Below are 20,040 nucleotides of genomic sequence, written 5' to 3'. Positions count from 1 at the left end.
GCAGCTCAGGAGTCTGCGGCAGGAGGATGGAAAGTTCAAAGCCAGCCTCAGCAACTTAGTGAGGTCCTAAGCAACTCAGTGAGACCCTGTCTCAAAATAAAAAAATAAAAAGGGGCTGGGGATGTGGCTCAGTGGTTAAGCACCCCTGGGTTTGATCCCTGGTACAAAAGAAAAAAAAAAAATGGATAATGGTCAATGTCAAAACGAGTTGATTTTTCATAAGTTCTAAGCACATGGATGAGCAATGATTGCTCATTGTTCTCTGCTTTGGTTCCTCAATCGCAGTTCCAAGATGATGGGAATTCCCAGTTAATATCCTGTCAAACATGGCTCCGTGATTATTTGAAGAATGCCTGTCTTACTCACTAGATTTTATCTCTACAAGGGCTCTCTCTGATAGCTTTAAGACCAAGCATTCAACATCTGGCATTTAGCAGCACCCCCAATCAATTTGGGATGAAGCAATGAATAAAATAACAGAATGAGAGACAGAGAAGACCAGACTTATACCAGGGAGACTCCTTGACTGGGAAAGACTAACAAGCAGGACATCATTGAAACCAGAGTAGATGGGACACGGATCCCCCAAGTCAGGATGCCCCTCAGAATCACACAGCTTTTAAGAGCTGTAAATGCCTAGATTTAATCCACTGGTGTGAGAATTCAATAGATCTAGTTAAGCACCAGTGAGCCACAGTGGGTAGGAGAGGTGAAGAGAGCAAGTGAGGAGGATTCAAGGGAAACCTCGTACCTGCTCCAGAGTATCAGGATACTTCCTGGAGAAAATGATGCAAACAGAAAATAAATATAAACAGATGGAGAAGGGGGCATGGGGCACACACGCTTGGCAGGGACTTGGAGCCACAGGAGAAGACGCAGACAAGGTTCTGAGGCAGGCTATCAAGAGGAGATCCGACTCCTAAGAGAACTCGGTGCACCTACCAAGGGGGAGACCATGGAGCAGCCCAACTGGTGGCAAGCTGTTTGGATGCAGAGAGCTGCTGTTGGAAAGTTAGCAACACCCTAGGGAGGGTAGAGATGTAGATGGGGTGTGCAAACTGGCTCGGATGCCTGAAGTACACATCCACGAAAGGAGGCTAGATCACTCCCCTCCACAGGTCATGGTAAGGATCAAGTAATGACTGATGTCCTGGCACATTGTGTGTGTTTATTAGAGATCAGCTGGAACCACCTTTTTAAAATCATTCCAGTGCTTCGCAAAGTGGCTTACGTGTGTGTGTGTGTGTGTGTGTGTGTGTGTGTGTGTGTGTGTGTGAGAGAGAGAGACAGAGAGAGAGAGAGAGACAGAGAGAGAGAGAGAGACAGAGAGAGATATCAGTGTATACTGACCCAGCTCAGACCAGTCAACAAGGGCCAGTTCTACACATAGCTTCACAGCTTGGCATTCAGTAAATGTCAGGCTGGAGCTTGAAAGTGACCACAGTGGAGTATTTATTTACACCCAGAAAATTGCAAAATATCTCTCTTTCTCTCTCTCTCTCCTTCTCTCTCTCTCTCTCTCTCTCTCTCTCTCTCTCTCTCTCTCTCTCTCTCTCTCTCTCTCTCTCTCTCTCTCTCTCTCTCTCTCTCTCTCTCTCTCTCTCTCTCTCTCTCTCTCTCTCTCTCTCTCTCTCTCTCTCTCTCTCTCTCTCTCTCTCCCTGGTTTCCCATCACATTTGTTAGATTCTCTAGGAATGTTGACTGCATTGAAATGAGTTGACCTAGATTCAGTTGAAAAATCAGTAAAATTGCAGGAAAACTAAAGCAAAAACTCAAAGGGAGAATCTTTCTAAGAAAGAGAGAAGGAGACCTTGACCTGGGGCCAGCAGCAGGTGAAAATGGAGTCTGACTCAGAGCCCGTGTTCCTGGGCACACTGTCCCATCCACACGTCTCACCTCCACTTCTAGAGTGAGTGTGAAAATAAAAGAGTGAAGTTAACACTGACAAGTTCAATCCACATGTGAATGCTCTAAAAGACCAGTTCAAAGGCTCATTGGGAAAGCATAGATTATATTAGGTTAGCTGAGATGAAAAATAATTTTTTAAAAAGGAAAAAATTGAATAGTGCAGAACAGACAAAAGATTGCAATACTTTAATGATACAAGAGATCTTATCACCAGAAGTGTGTTGACATGTATGTAGAATAGTGAGTAACAGAGGTTGGGAAGGGTGGGTAGGGGAGATGGATAGAAGAAAATCAGATTTGGTCAGCATGTGTGGTATTAAGTAGCATACCAAACTCCACTAGTATGCACAATTCATACGTGTTGATAGAAAATAACTTAAAAACATGGTAAGCAACATTAAAGGGAAATGATGGGCATTGTGGATGATACAAAAAGCAAATATGAATCCATCAGTTGCATCAACACTTAGCCAAGTGGAGGCTGGGGATGGGGCACATCTGTCCTATTGGTCAACAATCATCCAAGGTCCTGTTCTATTCCAAAGACAAAAAAATAAAAGCCCATGTAAGTCATCAATTGTGAACAAATAAGTAAATAAATAAACTGACCATGTGAAATTAGCTTGTCAATGACTACTAACACTTGGCACCAAAATTTTGTTAGAGAAATTTAAGCAGTATTAGGAGCCTTAGAAATAGGTAAGGGTGACCATTTTATTTTGAGGATGAAAAAAACCAACCCAGGGACTCTGTATGATGAAGATTCTCATTTAGAAAAAAAAAAATGCACATATGACTAGCTTGTATACTCAAGATACTATTTTACATGCCATGAGGGCATTCAGATTCTGAGAACCAATAAATTCAAAAAGACCATCTCCTCTAGATTGGAGAGTACATACATACAGCAAGATAAAGCTGATCAGAACGGAGAGCTCACTGAAATTCTTGGTCAAATTTGTGGTCAGTGTTCACTTCCCTAACTCTGAACATTTCTTTCCATTAGACATCTCATTGCTAGAGAAGAATGAGGGAGAAAGCAAGATAAAAATGACACTTTTTTCAGTCACTTAATTTCCTTAAATGACATCATGAATTATATATTGCTGTTGCCAAGGCGATCTAAGAAAAACATACCAGAAGGAAACAAAGAAATTGATTGCACCAAAGATGACTAGTCTTAGGCTTTGGAGAATCATTTTGACTTTTGAGTTGTTATGATCAGTTCTCTATAGGAACAAAGACATATTAGTCAACTAAAAATACTCAATCATTGTCTCCATTCAGCAAAGAACAAAGAAAATATCAGTGCATGCTCAGCCCTCTTTCTTTCTGCAGCACATAGAATTGAAGGGCTATTTTCCTGCCACATGTATCAAGATTAGGCACAGTGCTCCCTGTTATTGCATGAAACCCCATCCTATGTCCAGAATCTAAAGAGCCCCCCTCAAACACTCTCAAATAGGAAATGACTTTTTTCTCTAAGTTAAAAAATAATTTCCAGGCAGTGAGTAATTTTTTTCCTGAACCATCCACTCAATGGAAAACAAATGAAGAGGGAAAAAATGAAGTAAACAAATCCAAAAAAGAGGCCACGACACCCAGAGATGGAGAAGCCTGCACACTGACCAGTCACAGGGAGCAGGAACTTAGAGTTTGTCCCAAACAAAACCATAATTTTAACTGGTCCTTGGGTTGAGCTTCACTGGATGAATGACTTCCAAGGCCTCTGGCTCTTTGGGACTAAGCGAGAAGATTATTTTTAGCACAACTATTTGGAAATCTTTGAGAACTTGGACCTGTTATTCTGTCTGGTACCAAAGCAAGCTTTTCACTGAGCTCTCATGAAAAATCCTCAGTCTCGGTGCATTGAGCATCCTGCAGCCGCTCACCGGCCAAGAGCACGGTATGGTGTTTACTCTTTTACAGGTTTGTGGTAAATGTGGGTACAATGGTCTTTTTCATTATGGTAGGTTTTGGGTTTATTAAACAGGTGGTAGTTTTGTAGGGAGAATCCAGGAAGCTAAAGTTCTGGGTCCAACCCTCTGGTCAGACATTCGCTTCATGACCATAGACAGTGGTCTTTGGATCTTGGGTCCCTGTCCTACCTGCCACGGAATGTCTTTGGGAGGATGGAATGCTCTTAGCATTATTCTGCAGACCATGAACTGTTTTGCACGTGTCAGAGTGCTTTACTGCTGTGCCGTCAGAGCACTTTAACAGGACATAGTCAAAACTTTATAAATCATGAACCATGGACGGTAAGAAATGCTGACCAATGTGTAGGTTCCTCATCCCGCCCTGTTGAGCTTCTCCTGTGGGCCAGTCTCAGGCTTATGTATCAGTGATACAGAGCTTACCTTTTACTGGGAAAATGAGCAGGAAATGGTCATAACACAAAGGCTATTGTGTGGTCCTGTGGGACCTGAGTGGTGTCAGGAGGAGAGGGAGCTCACTCAAATGGGAAAGCAGTTCTGCTAGGAAAGTGGGAGCCCCAAAGCAGGAAGCTGAATGGTCGCAACACAGAAGGATCAGGGGCATGAACAGCCAAAGTTCCCATCCTATCCCCAGTTCAGTGCTCCTCTCCAGCAGGCAGAGAAGGACCCGCCTGCTCTCGTAAAATCTCTGAGTCAGAGCCTGTTTCGGCCATCCTCGGTGACCTATCCTCTTTCTATGACTTCCAGGCAAAGCACGTTTCAAATTGAATTCAGAATCAAGTCCAGCCCTCTGTCTTCCTCGGTCTTAAAGTAATCTGTTATAGTCTCCTTCACATGATGTAGAAGAAAACTCATGTTTGGAGACAAAAAGAACTCAGTTCAAATCCTGGCTGTACCATTTTATGTCTGTAGATGTGACCACAGAGCACTGTAGAATATTTTCCTCTGGGAACCTCATGTGAAAGGAATCATATGCATTGGTCATTGGCTTATTTCACACAGTGCGATGTCTCCAGGTCCATCCATGTCCTTGCATATATTGAATTTCCTTCCTCTGTAAGGCTGAATAAGATTCCATCGTGTCACTATGTCATGCTTTGTTTACCATTCATCAGTGGACACTGGGTTGCTCCTCCCTTTGGGCTGTTGTGAAGAATTCTCCATGAACTTGGGTGTGCAAATATCTGTTTGAGTTCCTGCTTTTCAGAAGTGATTGCTGGATCCTTTGATAATCCTATATTTAATTTTCTTGAGGATTCACTACACTGTTTTTCATGAAGGTTGTACCATTTTACATTCCCACTGACAGCATCTTTTATTTTTAGAAGAAAAAAAAATCATAGGTTATTTATAAAGGAATTTCAATCTGTGAACACACTGTCTGGGATTTCGATCTTTGCGTTGATATCATCAGTGTTTCTTCAAGAGTTTTTCATGGCTATTTTAGCAAGAACAAAGGACTTCTAGAACTTACAGAAGTTTACAAAACACTATATATGATATCCCTGTCTTAAAGATTCAAAACATACATTAACATGAAAGCTCTGGTACGTATATGTACATATGTGTTCTAAATATTTGTTTAAAAATTTAAAAACGTGTTACTTTATTATCCCTATGGAAAAATATGATACAAAGTCATTTACAATTATCATCCAGGAAAGATCTGTTCAAGATTAGCATTATTTCCAGAACTTTGATTTTCTAACTCCAAAGGAGCACAAAAGTGGAAATATTGTATTTTGAATATGTAGCACATATTCTGCATAAATTTGCATAATTCAATCAAATGCTTTAAAGCATACTGTATGAGAAGTGACTGCTAATGAGTATAGCTTTCTTTTGGGGATTTTTGAAAACATTCTAAAGTTGGACTATGGTATGCATTGATTGTATACATTGGTTAATTTTATGGTGTGCAAATGATCTCTCTGTAAAGTTATAAAAATTATTATAATGTTTATAAAGTTGTGACACACATGCCCCTTCCCAGCCAAAATAACCAAGTTCACTGCAGGGCAGCGGGCATTCCGTGATGGATTGTTCCAGACGAGGTGTTGGAAACATAAAAATGGATCTCTACCTCGGAGTTTTTAATCAAAAAAATTCTAACACATGAGATTTTTTTTTAAGTGACAAAATGAAACAAGAGAATTGAAAGAAAAGTGTATTGTGCTTGTTTGTTTGCTCAGTACTGAGGATTGAACCCAGGGCCCCACCCATACTAGGCAACAGAGCTAACATCCCCAGCGCTAGAGAAAGAGATTATTTTTAGTTCCTTAAAGTGGGGGAAACTTTCTAAACACAATAAATTTGACTTCAAAAAATGTTTTTACAGTAAAATGTTCTTTTTTTTTAATACCTGAAAAAAAGTAAAAAGACAAACTAGGAAAAAATATTTTGCTGTACATGTCATGAACCATGTGCAGATAAACAAATATAAATATTCAGTGCACTGTCATTTAGTAAAACAAAAGAATGAAAAGATTCCTCCTGTCCATCAACTACTTAAATATAACATATGATGAATAGTCTATAGACGCTGAAATAACAGGGCCAAAGATAGCTCTGTCATCGCCAGTACAGATCACGAAGCTGAACCTGCACATCCACAGGTTCCACATCTGTGGATTCAATTAATCATGGATCAGAAATATTTTAGAAAACTGGGTACTAAACATGTACGGATATTTTTCTTATTATTCTCTTGGTGATACAGTAACAACTACTTACATAACATTTACATTGTGTTAAGTATTACAGGTAATACAGAGATGACTTAAAGTTTGCAAGAGGATATACATTGGTTATAGATGAATATTACAACATTTTCTATCAGAGACTTGAGCATCTTGAATTATGGGGTTGGGGAGACATGGACTCAATCCCCCTCGGACACCAAGGATGACATTCTACACACCCTTACAGAAGCCCAGCAAAGAGGCCAAGGGCAAAACACAGTACAGAGGATGCCAACATGGGGAAGGAGGAGACACAGGGAACTGACAATAGGCACCATCTTCAGGGAGGGAACTGGGTCTCTAGAAAACAGAAAAATAAGAAGAGATTTACTTGTCATTTTGTACCCTTTTTCTTTTGAATTTTAGTATGCAGATATTATATATACAAAAAAGAACTTGCATATATTTTTTTAATTTTTTTTTTTACAGACTGCATTTTGATTCATTGTACACAAGTGGGGTCCATCATTTCATTTCTATGGTTGGACAGGATGTAGGTTTTTAAGCACTGTTGCCTGTACAAAAGCAAAACAACTCAAATCCTTCATAGGTATTTCTTAAACACTGTAAAAGGAACCCACAGACCCCAGAAGGTCTTCTTTAAATCCTCGTTTCCCTTTTTCTCTTATAATATTTCATAGCCCATAATTTCTCACCAGTTTTTATTCAACAAAACTCACGCCTCCCCCAAAAGAGTCTCCATTTCCCCCGCTGGGGTTTTTGTACTGAGCACTGTTCTAGGCTGGCTTCCATTCCTTCAGACAGAAACGTGCAATATAAAATAAAGGCAGGAATACTGCAGCAGTTCATAGATGGTGAGTACAATGGAGAAAGAAAAGCAGAGCAGGAAGAGGGAGAAGGCAGGCTGCACCTGGCCAGGGCTGGACTCCAGGAACAGATGGCATGGGACAAGACTTTGAGCAGGAGCCACATGAGCATCTTGGTGCAGAGGGCTTTCGATGGTGGGGAGAAACATGTGGAGGCCTGAGGCAGAGACCACATGTCCTTAGGGAACACCAGGGAACCCAGTGACTGGAACTGGAGAGTGAGCACAGTGGAAGTCAGGGCAGCTGGAGGGCCTCGCGCACCACGGCACCAGGCAGCGAGAAGCCCTTGGCCCCTGGGTGCAGTGGTGAGCCATCTGGAGGCACCACTGTGGCTTTCCATTACGATCCACACCCCCTTTTCCTCCTGTGTGAACTGAGTCCCAAAACTGGAGTGACACTATCACGGGGCCATTGTCATCCATCAGGCACCTTGACACGTTGTGCCTCTGTGTCAGAGGAGGATCCTTAGTGGGTGATCACCTTGAGAGCCTTTCAGGAAGTCCTGATTGGGGATGTGCCTGTAGACTGGTGCAGACGATTAACCAGTGCCTTTCCCAGTGAACAGCAACCCACTGGTTCAATGACAGATCCATTTCAGTGGCTCTTATCTGTTCCTTCTTTGAGCCTTCATTGCCTGGCTATTGGCAGCATTCAACACCCTTTCATCAAGCACAGCTTTTAGGTTTCTGCTTCCTCGGTTCTTCACCTAGATGTCACCATGGTCTTCTTCCAGACTCTGCCCCTGACTGTCGGCATTGTCTTTTTCATATTCCATCACTGCCAGGGCACCTTCCCTTCCTCCAGATCATGTCAAGCCTCTCTTAAAACCACCTCCTGGCCTCAGCCAACTTCCATCTGTTCTGTTTGGGTTGGAAGGCTCAGAAGTTCTCCACTTACACATCCCTTCTCAGAGCCTCCCCATGACCAGTCTTTTACAGAGAGCAACAGGCAACTTAATCGATGTATCTAGTTTTGACTGTAGCCAGGATTGTGCATGGAAGGTTCTTACCATTTTCATTCATCTGCAGCTCATTTGGAAGTGCTGGTGTCTTTAGCAGAACACTGGGGCTGTCAGAAATAACCTTAAAACCATTCGCGCAGTGGGATCAATCACGTGGGGTTTGTGCTCACCTTGATTTGGATATGGTGTAAGTGTGTTCCCCAGGGATCATATGTTGGAAACTATGTCCTGTATGGTGGTGGGACTTCTAAGGGGTGGGGTCTATTGCACAGTCGCAAGACAGTCCACTCCTCTTTGCTGTGGCCTTCTGCCTTACCAATTGATCTCTCCCTTTCACTTGCATTTCCACCACGATACCATCTTCCCTGAATTGATGCAGTCAGTAGGGTCCTTGCCAAACATGGTGCTGTACAGTTTGGACTTTCTTCCTTCATAACTATGAGCTAAATTAGCTAAATAAATCTCTTTTCTTTTTAAGTACCCAGTCTTGAGTATTTCATTACAGTAGCCAAAAAACAGTTTAAGACAGCATGGTATGTCAAGCCTAACAGACAACATGGCAAAAATAATCTCTTTCATTTGGTAGGGAAGAAGGGAGGCTGGAAGTACTGAGATTTGGTAGAGAATATGGAGTCTATTTGAATAAGAGGCTTTGGCTTTTCAGTAATAAGATTTCTAGGAATCAGGCTTAATTCAAAATCTCAGAGCATCTGTGTTTTCCTCAGTTTGTCGTTCCTATGCTCTGTCAAATTTCTGGGTCTAACTCTAGGATGTTGCAATTTCCCCCACAGGTACCATAAAAGTGGCATGGTATATGTGGTTAAATTCTCTGAGGTGGTTATCTAAAAATAGCAAACTGTGCATGGCCGCGCACGCCTGTAATCCCAGCAGCTCGGGAGGCTGAGGCAGGAGGATCACAAGTTCAAAGCCAGCCTCAGCAACTTTGCAAGGCCCTAAGCAACTTAGGGAGACCCTGTCTCAAAATAAAATATATAAAGAATTGGGGATATGACTGTGTGATTGCTTGTCCCCAGGTTTCATGATTATTTCCTTTGGGAGAGTGTAGTCCAGATCAAGCACTGTGCAGATTTCTTGCTAAAACCCAGGTCCAGAAAGACCATCAGAGAAGAGGAAGGGGCTCAGGGGGAAGAGGAAGGGAAAATAGAAAAGGGCAAAGGGGATGGATATGATCATAGTTCATATAATCTGCCTGGATAAGTGTGCCACCATGAAACCCATTATTTTGTATAATCAAAAGCACTATAAAACAAATTCAGGTTCAGCCATCCATAGTCTCCCCATTTACACAAAACCAGAACCTACTTCTCAAGAAACTGCTTATTCTGAGGACCTTTTAGCCTAAAATATCAGGTATCCACAGTCTGCGCCACCCCTCCCCACCCTCAGCCTGTGTGCCAGGATTCCTGCTAATAAATGGTCCAGTCTCAAGCCTTGTGGAGGGAAAACCACGACCTATCCACTAGCACCGAAGAGACCTGTGCCTGCTTCACCCAGAGCACATGGTTTAATTTCACGTGGCTCTTTAATTGACCCCCAGTGCTAACGGCTTAATGGGACACCATGACATTATGTCCTGCAGATTCTAAATTAAAGTTTGAGACTCCCCTCAGGATTTGCACAGTACTCCAATTAACACTAATTGGCATTAGGCATGGTTATCAAGTGAAAAACATGGTTTTCCTACAAATGCCTCTTCCTTTCTCCTGCTTTAAGAATCCCATAACTTCTGCAAATACTAATCATGGATATATGCAAACAGTAGTTAGGATATGTCTGATGTGCTGTTTACCTTGGCAGAACACTGGAAACAAATGTCTATAATGAGGAATTACATGTGTGTGTATACATACATACATTATGCATGTCTATGTATGTATATACATGTACATCTATATATACAAAATAGTAGAGACAAAAGCAACAATTTTAATGTGAATAACTTTTGACATAAGATGTTTGTAATATTTTTAAGTAAAAAAGGATGAAGAATTATAGGAATGATACAAGATTGCTTTTCTCCATGGCACAGACAAAAAAGACTGGAAGCATGTATATGTTGGAGAGTAAAGGGTAATTATCTCGAGTGATGAGAATAGTGCTGATATTTATCTGATTCATTTGCATCTCTAATTTTCTACTTTTAAAAATACATTACTTTTGCAAAATGAAAGCATCATTTTTCAAAGTCTATTACTGATTCTGTAGAATAAATGCAATGCAGTGGTTTCCTTTGAAAAATTTTTCATCAGGCCTTTCTCTACACCAGCCCCTGCGTGGGGCACTGAGGACTCCGCATCGATGTTATTTTCAGTGGAAGTAGGAGGAAAAACACACGTAGAAAGGTGAGCACGAGAGTGAGAGGCTGCCAATGCCAGTTCCCATGTTCCAGCAGAATCAGCCACGCCAATCCCCACCCTGCAAGGGGACCTGATGTGTGTGTGTTTCTCTTCCAGAGCCAAAGATGTTTATCTTGCTCTATGTCACAAGCTTTGCCATCTGCGCAAGTGGACAACCTCGGGGCAATCAGGTCAAAGGAGACAACTACTCCCCAAGATACATCTGCAGCATCCCCGGCTTGCCTGGGCCTCCAGGGCCCCCTGGAGCAAACGGATCCCCGGGGCCCCACGGTCGCATCGGCCTTCCAGGAAGAGATGGTAGAGATGGCCGGAAAGGAGAGAAAGGTGAAAAAGGAACCGCAGGTAATGGACAATCAAGCTACGTAACGCTTCACTTCACCCCCACCTTAGACCAACTGCTTTCTCTGGTGCTTCATCTCATGGGAATTGCTCCTAAAGTCCCTTCTCTAGCTCACCTTCAATGGTCATAACGATTCACTGAGCTCTTACTGTGCCTCAGGTGATGCCCTCAACTCTTCACCTGCATCCTTGCTGCGTTGTCATGACAACTGTTTCAGATAGACAGGATCACGTGATATAGGTGAGGAAACTGAGCCAAAGCCTGACTAAGTGGAATAGTGGAGATGAACAGGCACCGCGCAGGAGATGGACTCAGACATCCGATGCCTGGAACCACCCATCTATTCCCGCTCCAGACCACGTGTGGTCACAGATGGATAGACAGACAGATGGGCAGGAGGGGAGATGAACAAACTAAACAGAGGCAGAAATCAGAGCCACACACACAGGTGCCATCTTGCTCAGCACTGACGAAGGTACCAAAAGGGCCTCTGGATTTTATTTTTCACAGGTGAAAAGGCAGTCACCTTTCCTAGCTCATTGCTTCCCACTTGTCCTGTAGCAGTTAAGGTGTAGATTTCTTATAGCACTTTGAGGTAACGCAATTGTCCCCTAGTACTTCAGTAATTTTCACTTTTTTTTTTTTTCTCTCCATCAAATAAGTTGGTCCGGGCATCTTGCCAGACTCTGCAGTCCTTCCTAGTCAACCAAATTGAAATTCTAGAGAGACTCTGTTAACTCCAAAGGATTCCAAATCAATCTTTGAAAACAAGTTTCTGAGTGTAAAAGTTAGGACTAAAAAGAGGAAGGAAAAAGTCAATAGATTTGAGATATATGACTCTATCTAATCATCTCGTCTGATTTACTGGAGTTCTATGAAACAGAACCATAATGTATATTCCGGTTATTGGCCAATAATTCATGTATGAATTTCCCATGCAAAAATACTTGGCAAATCAATACTGCCAAACCTATGAACATGGTTCAGTATTAGGAGAAAAACTTTAATAAAGGTTCAACATCAAATAAAGAACCTTGAATGTGGAGCTCAAGTGGAATTTTTCAAAGGCTTCCATAGGAAACACCCATACATCTAAGTTATCACTGTGCTGAGATTATGAGTGTCCTTGAAATCCTGCAGTAATATCAGGATTATAGTTTCGTATTAGTGACCCTTTTGGTGTGTGTCTCAAAGAAACCATGTAGCGGCTAAACCAACAAGCCCTGGAGCCGGCGGATGTAGACTCAAATCTTGGCTCCTTTGATTGCTTGACTTAATACCCTTAGGCAAATAAACTCTGGGAGCCTCAGTTTCCTCATCTATACACTGGTGATAGTACCTGTGAAGTTCAGGGCATGAAGCCTGAAAAACACTCCACAGAATTACTGCCATCTGGGAAACATGAGTAAATGTCAACTGTCATCATTTATTACATTTTGATCTGCAAATGTGTGTCCAGAGAAATCGTGACTATCCAAAGCCATGTAATAAGCTAGAAATCTGCTTCATGAAGTAGTTCCAATGTTATTTCATATTCCATTAAATGTTCATAATTGCTACAAGTTCAACCTTCTGTGAGGCTAGTCCTGCACCCAAATGCATCCATCTGTTTATTCATCCGTGTCCCCTTGAGTAATTCACTCAAAAATTTTTATGCACCTGTTAGTATCTAGTATTTTTCTAGACAGTGTTTCTCAGCCTCTGCATTAATGACATTTGGGGATGGACGTTTATTTGTGCAGGTGACTGTCCTGTGCACTGTAGGACTTTGGGCAGCATCACCCTAATGCCTCTCTCAATGGCGACAACCAGAATATCTCCAGACACCACCAACTGTCCCCTTGGGTAGGAGGTGGGCAGTGCAAAACTGCTCCTGGTTGAGGACTCTGGGAACAAAACCGTGAATAAAACGTTGTCCTTGTCTTGAGAAGCAGACATTTGTGTAGGGGAGGCAATATGTGAAGGCATAATTACACTGTGTCAGAATAATGACCTTTCATTAAGAACTCACTACCTGTCTAGAACTTTAAATTTAGTATTCGATGTCCCCCATTAAATTTTTCAATAATGATAATGAGCAATAAAAAGAATGTTATAAATTTAAAAACTAGTATTCAAAAATAAAGTGCCTCTGCCAGCCTGAGATTATTTAAACCCAACACACACACGAGGCTATGTATCAGCTCGGAAAGAAAAGGCAAGAAAGAGAAGCACTCCTCTTAGAAACTATGGGAGCACAGCCTTGGGTTTTGGGGATGTGCTTTTAATGTGGCTGGAACTGACACAGGGGGGTTCTGCTCCCTGGTTCTCCTTTATTGACACCACAAGACTCTTTTCATTGGTTGCCCTTAGTGAGCACCCACCACATCCACCCCAACCAAGTCCAGGCAGAACCAAGGGCATTTTTTTTGTTGTTCAATTCCCCTACCCTATAAATTTTCTGTAAAAAAATAGCTTTCTCACTGGTCTATAGCAATAATTAGGGTAGGATATTAACATTTCATTTAATTTGAATAAAAAATATTTCCAAATATCTCTAGAACTAACACATGAAACAGACCCCTTATTCCAGTTTACTGTATGTATTTAAGGTATCAATTAGCTTAGCTATGACCTGTATTTGCAGATTTCAAGATAATAACAGCTAATTTGAGAATGGGGCAGGTGTCCTTTTTGCCAATGTCACACCCAACCCCTGTCACAATGACTGGCATATGGTGGATGGTCAACCAATATTAAATGGTTTAGACGGATGTATGCATAATGTATAGGACCACAGATGACAGATGGACGGATAGATAAAATGGCCCTGAAAAGGAAATCAAGGTAAATACATTTCATGGAGAAATAAAAAGAGATTATTTCAGTCCAAGCTTCAGTACCTAAGCATAGACTAACCCTTACTCCATAATTCTCCTCTCTATCTGAGCATATATCTGACTAAATATGGAGAGGGAGAATGTTTCAGCTCTTAGTGTGTAGAGAGCTTTCTACTCTTAGTGTGTAGGTCTTCAGCATATGGACAAATTCTTCGTGCACAAAAAATGAATTACTATAAATTATTACAGTTAGTCCATGACTGCCTATCATCCAGTAGCTCAACACATTGACAAAATATTATTAAAGGACATCCAGGCATGGAGGCAGTGAAGATCTTTTCATGTGCAACATTGTGAAATTACATCCCAGTTTTTATGATTTGTTCTCATTGAATTTTTAAGAGGATGAAACTTAAGAAATCTAGTCTAAACTGTCATTTCAACTATTAGGAAACTGAAGTCAGAAAGCAAATGCACCTAACTAACCCATGGCCAAAGTGGGTTTTATCCCAGATCTGTTGAGTCTATTGTTGAGACTACTTTGCTCACTAAGTTTGGAGTAGATTTAGGTCTAATTTTTTTTTTATAAATGTAGTTTTTGAAACCAAGAGTAATGTACCCAAAATCATAGAAGCAAGGGGATTTGAGTTCATAAAGAAATAGTTAAAATTGTTACTGAGACGAAAAGAATTTTATTAATACGTAAAAAATCAATGATGCAGACAGAAAAAGTTGAGCCCCTGTTGAAGATAAAATAGCAATTTAGGAGTTGTAGTCTTTGATTCTAAAGTTAATTTAATAATAAAATTATATTCAGGTTCCATTTCTCCCAAAGAGAAACAAACATGGAAAGATCAGACTATTCTGACCTTGTTTCAAGAAATAAATATCAGAGTACTCTGGTTGAGTCTAGTAGAGTTTCACCTTAACAAGAAAAATCACCTGCAGGCAGGAAGCAGAACTGGATCAGTAAGAACGCTGGTCCTGACCCACCGAGTAAAGGTTACATTTACTATTTGCATTCTCAATGCAGAATAAATTTCCAACAGCCACTTTTCAAAACTATTAAATCATTAAAGGTAAAGTTAAAATTTTAATTCTTCCCAAATTTACATTACCCAGAATGCTTTATTGCTACCTTCTCCAACTCACTGAAAAACAAATCAGAACTCACACAATGATGTATGTACAATATTCAAACAAATGGTGTCAGAGCACTATCAAGATAAAAAGATTTACTCTCATGAAAGTTAATCATTTTAAATTAGACAGGTCCTAAATGATGTGTAACATACTCAGGAATATGGACTTGAAATTTGATGAGATTTTTCTCTTTTCATTTTTAGGGTATCAGTGATTTTTTTAAAGGACTTGTTATGTAGTAGTACACTGTTAAAGGTGGACTGAAAAGACAAAGTTAGGGTGTACTGGGACCGCGTAGGTAATGCTGTTCATGACTCTTTAATTCAACTATAAACTCTCTTTGAAGGTCTGAGAGGCAAGACCGGACCCTTGGGTCTTGCTGGTGAGAAAGGGGACCAAGGAGAGACTGGGAAGAAAGGACCCATGGGACCAGAGGGAGAGAAAGGAGAAGTGGGTCCAGCTGGGCCTCCTGGACCAAAGGGAGACCGAGGAGACCAAGGGGACCCAGGGCTGCCTGGAGTTTGCAGATGTGGCAGCATCGTGCTCAAATCCGCCTTTTCAGTTGGCATCACAACCAGCTACCCGGAAGAAAGAATACCTATTATATTTAACAAGGTGCTCTTCAATGAGGGTGAGCACTACAACCCTGCGACAGGGAAGTTCATCTGCGCCTTCCCAGGAATTTACTACTTTTCTTATGATATCACTTTGGCCAATAAGCACCTGGCCATCGGGCTGGTGCACAATGGGCAGTACCGGATAAGGACCTTCGACGCCAACACAGGGAACCATGATGTGGCTTCAGGGTCCACCGTCATCTATCTGCAGCCGGAAGATGAAGTCTGGCTGGAGATCTTCTTCACGGACCAGAACGGCCTCTTCTCAGACCCGGGTTGGGCAGACAGCTTGTTCTCTGGATTTCTCCTCTACGTTGACACGGATTACCTGGATTCCATATCAGAAGATGATGAACTGTGATCTGCACGGCTGACCTGAAAGTTCCCAGGTCACCACGGCTGATACCTTGATTTCATCTGGGTTACTGGAAGGTGGAGCGAGCAGGAAGGAGTTCCAAAGAGACTCCTGCAGATTCCAGGGCATTTGCAGACAGTTCCGGCAGAATTTATCAAAACAAGATAAACTACCACACAGCTAAAACCACACCAACACGAGCTATCTACAATAACTCCAGATATGAATTCTCTTGAAAGTCGTGTTCATAAATATTTAAACAAATTAAAGACAATATTAATAAAATTTTATTAAATGCCCATTGTGATAAAATCATCTGGTGATGATATTGTCCCATTAAAAATTCATAAAATCACATTTTGTCTGTTATTTAAGATAAACATAACATCCTAGACAGGGTTTGACAGTTCTCCAAAGGCTATATATAAGGGACTGGGGTTATAGCTCAGTTGGTAAAGTGCTTGCCTAGCATGCAAAAAAACCCTGGGTTCAATCCCCAGAGCTACCAAAAAATAAATAAATAAATAATAATAAGTAAATAAAGAAGGCTCTATATAATAGATCAAAAAACAAAGGTAAGAAATTCTGAGCATTTTCAATCAAACTAAAGTGATAAGTGTCTTTTATGACTTAGTTCTTTGTGCTGGTGTATATTCACTCAACAACTCATTGGTGAGCCTGTGTAGACCAGACACCATGGCGCTGAGTCAGATGGATTACTGAGTTAGGACACAAGCCTGACCTTCATCAGGCTAGTGTGTGGGAAGCACACTGTCACGACTCAGTGCTATGGTTGATTCAATGCTAGAGCTACACAGGACCTGCTCTTCCTGGAATTGGGGACCAGAGAAGATTTTACACATAGGAAAACAGTAGGCACACCAAGGTGTATTTAAGTAGGTGTGCTGGATGGACAGAAAATGAGGAATTCAGTACTGGCTTACTCCCACTCCCTCAAAACATGGTATTTTCAACTGGGAAGGCATGAAAATCCTAAAGATAGAATGGAGACCTGGGAGGGGTAATGGAAATGAAGATGGAAATGGAGAGAATCAGCCTGTAGGTCATTCTCCCAAACCTTTCAACACCATGTCTCCTAAATCATACATCGGTCCCAACAGCATTCTCATAAATAAGGCCGCTGCTTTATATCACGCTAGTGAAACCAGAACTGAGGGCAGGTGATTAGTGTAGAAACAGTGAATCTGGTCAAATTGAGGAATGGAGGCCATCAGGCTAGGAAGTTGGAGACCGCCCCTGGGAGATTGGAATGTCAGAGTCTCCAGAGCCCCTCAAGATTACCTGCCTAACTGCCACTCCCAAGAAGTTGCAGGCTGGGAGTTGCTAATTATTGCCCCCTGGGTCCCCACCTGCCTGAATCCTCCCTATGGCCCTTCCCCCTGCCATCTGCTTCTCATCTTTTTTGTCATACCATCTCCTGGGCCTAGTCATGAAGACAGGAAGGAGAGAGATAAGTGGGGAGAGAACAGGAGAACAAAAGAGACCCTAATCTATAAAACATGTAAGTTGTGCTCACTTCTCGGGACTCTAGAACGTCAGCCATGGCCCCTTTCTCCCTCCCAGGAGGAATCTGTATTATTACCTTTAAATAAAACCTGCTTAATATGCTTGATTTGGCGTGCTTCTCTAATGTTCAAACTTCAACATTTGAGGAAGCAGAACTCATCACCAGTAAACGGCGGTATCACTAGCAAGTGGCTTCTTGTGCATTTCTAAGTCTTGTATTCAAATGAGGCAAAGCCTGTATCCACTGATCCCTGAGTGCTAGCCAATCCACAAGTGAGCTGATCAGAGATGGACAGGAGGAGGCAGGAGAGCTATCAAAAGAATAAATAACTGTCTCTGCCAAGCCCTCTGGTCCCACTTCTTATTGCCCACTGAACTGCCATTCGTCAGCTGATCTCTTCTGTGGTTCTGTCTCATCTCCTGCTCCCTTGAGCAATCGTGTTTCCTTAGGCTTTTCCTTTCGGTATATTCTAGCTCCTTCTATGTATTCCTTTCTTCGCTTGCTAATGTAATACATTTCAATGCCTGGCATGCCTGAACCACGTCACCTCCTTTGTGAAGACAGAGGAACACCTAGATGACTACAGCACTGCCCCTGCCATCAGATCTCTAAGGGCACAGGGATGCATGCATAAAATCAGCTATAACTCTGGAAAAGGGCACCCTAAAACCTGCTAAGAGTTAGACTGGAGATAGAGACAGACGCTGTAAATGAAGATGAAACGTTTACTTCCAATTGTGAGGTGACAGAAGAGGGCCACGGAGACCTCTGCCCACTGGGCCTTGGGGGATGATTGGACTTGGAGTGACCCAAGTGAGAGGAAAGACACAGCAATGTGGACAAAGCACCAGGTGACCACAGAGACCCAAGACAGGCATTGATGGACACTGTTCGTAAGAGTCCCAAAGGCCAGCCTGAAGAGAGAGGGTGAAGCTCTGCATGTTCCAGAACTGGGTGCGACCATTACCAGAGGTGAAACTTATAATGATCGATAGGTTTGACTCCCCCTTATTTTTAGGCCTTTCTTGTCCCCACACTCTGTCCACTTGTTGCTCTCCTGAGTCAGGCAATAGTCCCAGGAGTCCCAGAGCAATGAGGATTAGACCAGGAAGAGAGAGCAAAAGTTGTTTGAGATAATCAACTGCCCACGCATTATAGCTGAAACCAGAATTCCCGGATATAAAGTACAAACAACAAAAGCTATCTAATCTGGGAAATAGAAAATTTAGGCCATTTCAGGACAATAGAATTTGCTGGAGAAAGTAGAAATGGAGATGTCATGCAGACAGTCATGACCCATGAGATTGTTGTGTAAATTTTTTCTGAGCATGATCTACAAATGCATTTATTTTTGGACATTGTTTACTTATCTTGTAAACGCTGTTCATTTCAAAGCCTATTTTGAGTAGCATTTTAAACAAAGTTTCTCTTATTAGTCTTGTGGCCTCAGATAAAATTTATCTTGAGCTATCTGGTGGGGTGGTGATGGGGATCAGAGAGTTCACATGGGAAAGGAAAGAAAGTTTTGGTATTGAAAGAATAAAATCTTAAGCAAATAAATGCCAGTGTCTTTTGTTTCATAAAAAACTAGCAGGTAGAATTTTTCTGCATTTATGAATATTTGTGTAAGGAAAATGGAAGAGTGATTTTTTTAAAAAAAGAAAAATCAAAGTTTCATTCCAATCATTCTACGTAAGGGCTAACTTGTAATGAATATTAATTAGGCAATATGAATTAACTACACACTATCTTGTTCTAGAAAGGCTTAAAGCATCTTAGAAAAGTAAAATATAGATAGAAAACAGCAGTAACAGTCAGGATAGAACAAAACAGTTGTTATGGTTTGAATGTGAGGTGTCCCCCAAAAGCTCACATGTGAGACAATGCAGGAAGGATCAGAGGAGAAATGATTGGGTTGTAAAAGTCTTAACCCAATCAGTGAATTAATCCCTGAAGGGATTAATTGAAGTCATACTGCATGGCTGGAGGAGGTGGCAGTTAGGGCGTGGTTTGGGGGTATATGTTTTGTATCTGGAGAGTGGAGACTCTCTCTCTCTCTGCTTTCTGATGATGTGAGCTGTTTCCCTCTGCCACGCTCTTCCGCCAAGATGTTCAGCCTCACCTCAAGCCCTGAAGAAGGCAGCTGGCCTTCCATGGACTAAGACCTCTGAAACCGTGAGCCCTCAAATAAACCTTTCCTCCTCTATAATTGCGCTGGTCAGATCCTCGAAAAAGCTAACTAACACAACAGCAAAACAAACAAAAAGGCCAGGGCGAGGCTAAGACCTTATTGTGGATCAGAAACATGGATATACCTGGGCAACCATTTCTTAGAGCACATTCTGCACAAGAATGCACCCAGATCTTTCATCACTGCGAATAATGTTGCTTATTATAAAAACTAGATTTCACGAACTCTGAATATGCTTTTTCTGTACCACCTTGGGGAAAAGATCATGAACATAAATAAACTTAAGATACTAGCT

At 41.7% G+C, this 20,040-nt stretch overlaps 1 protein-coding gene across 3 annotated transcripts in view; it reads left to right on the top strand.

The window, feature by feature from the left end:
- Positions 1-17,957, top strand: part of C1QTNF7 (C1q and TNF related 7) — a 119,622-nt gene extending 101,665 nt beyond the window's left edge. For all 3 annotated transcript variants that reach the window (XM_079153615.1, XM_079153613.1, XM_079153614.1), the window contains exons 2-3: positions 10,849-11,094; positions 15,401-17,957. In XM_079153615.1, the coding sequence (XP_079009741.1) occupies positions 10,857-11,094; positions 15,401-16,032 (870 nt within the window). In that variant the 5' untranslated portion in view covers positions 10,849-10,856 and the 3' untranslated portion in view covers positions 16,033-17,957. The remainder of the gene's footprint in view (positions 1-10,848; positions 11,095-15,400) is intronic.
- Positions 17,958-20,040: the final 2,083 nt, after the last annotated feature.

Source organism: Sciurus vulgaris (genome assembly GCF_902686455.1).
Source record: "Sciurus vulgaris genome assembly, chromosome: 9".
In the NCBI taxonomy this organism is placed as follows: domain Eukaryota; kingdom Metazoa; phylum Chordata; class Mammalia; order Rodentia; family Sciuridae; genus Sciurus; species Sciurus vulgaris.
Note: the sequence above shows the minus strand (reverse complement) of the source record. Positions and strands in the feature narration are given on the sequence as shown.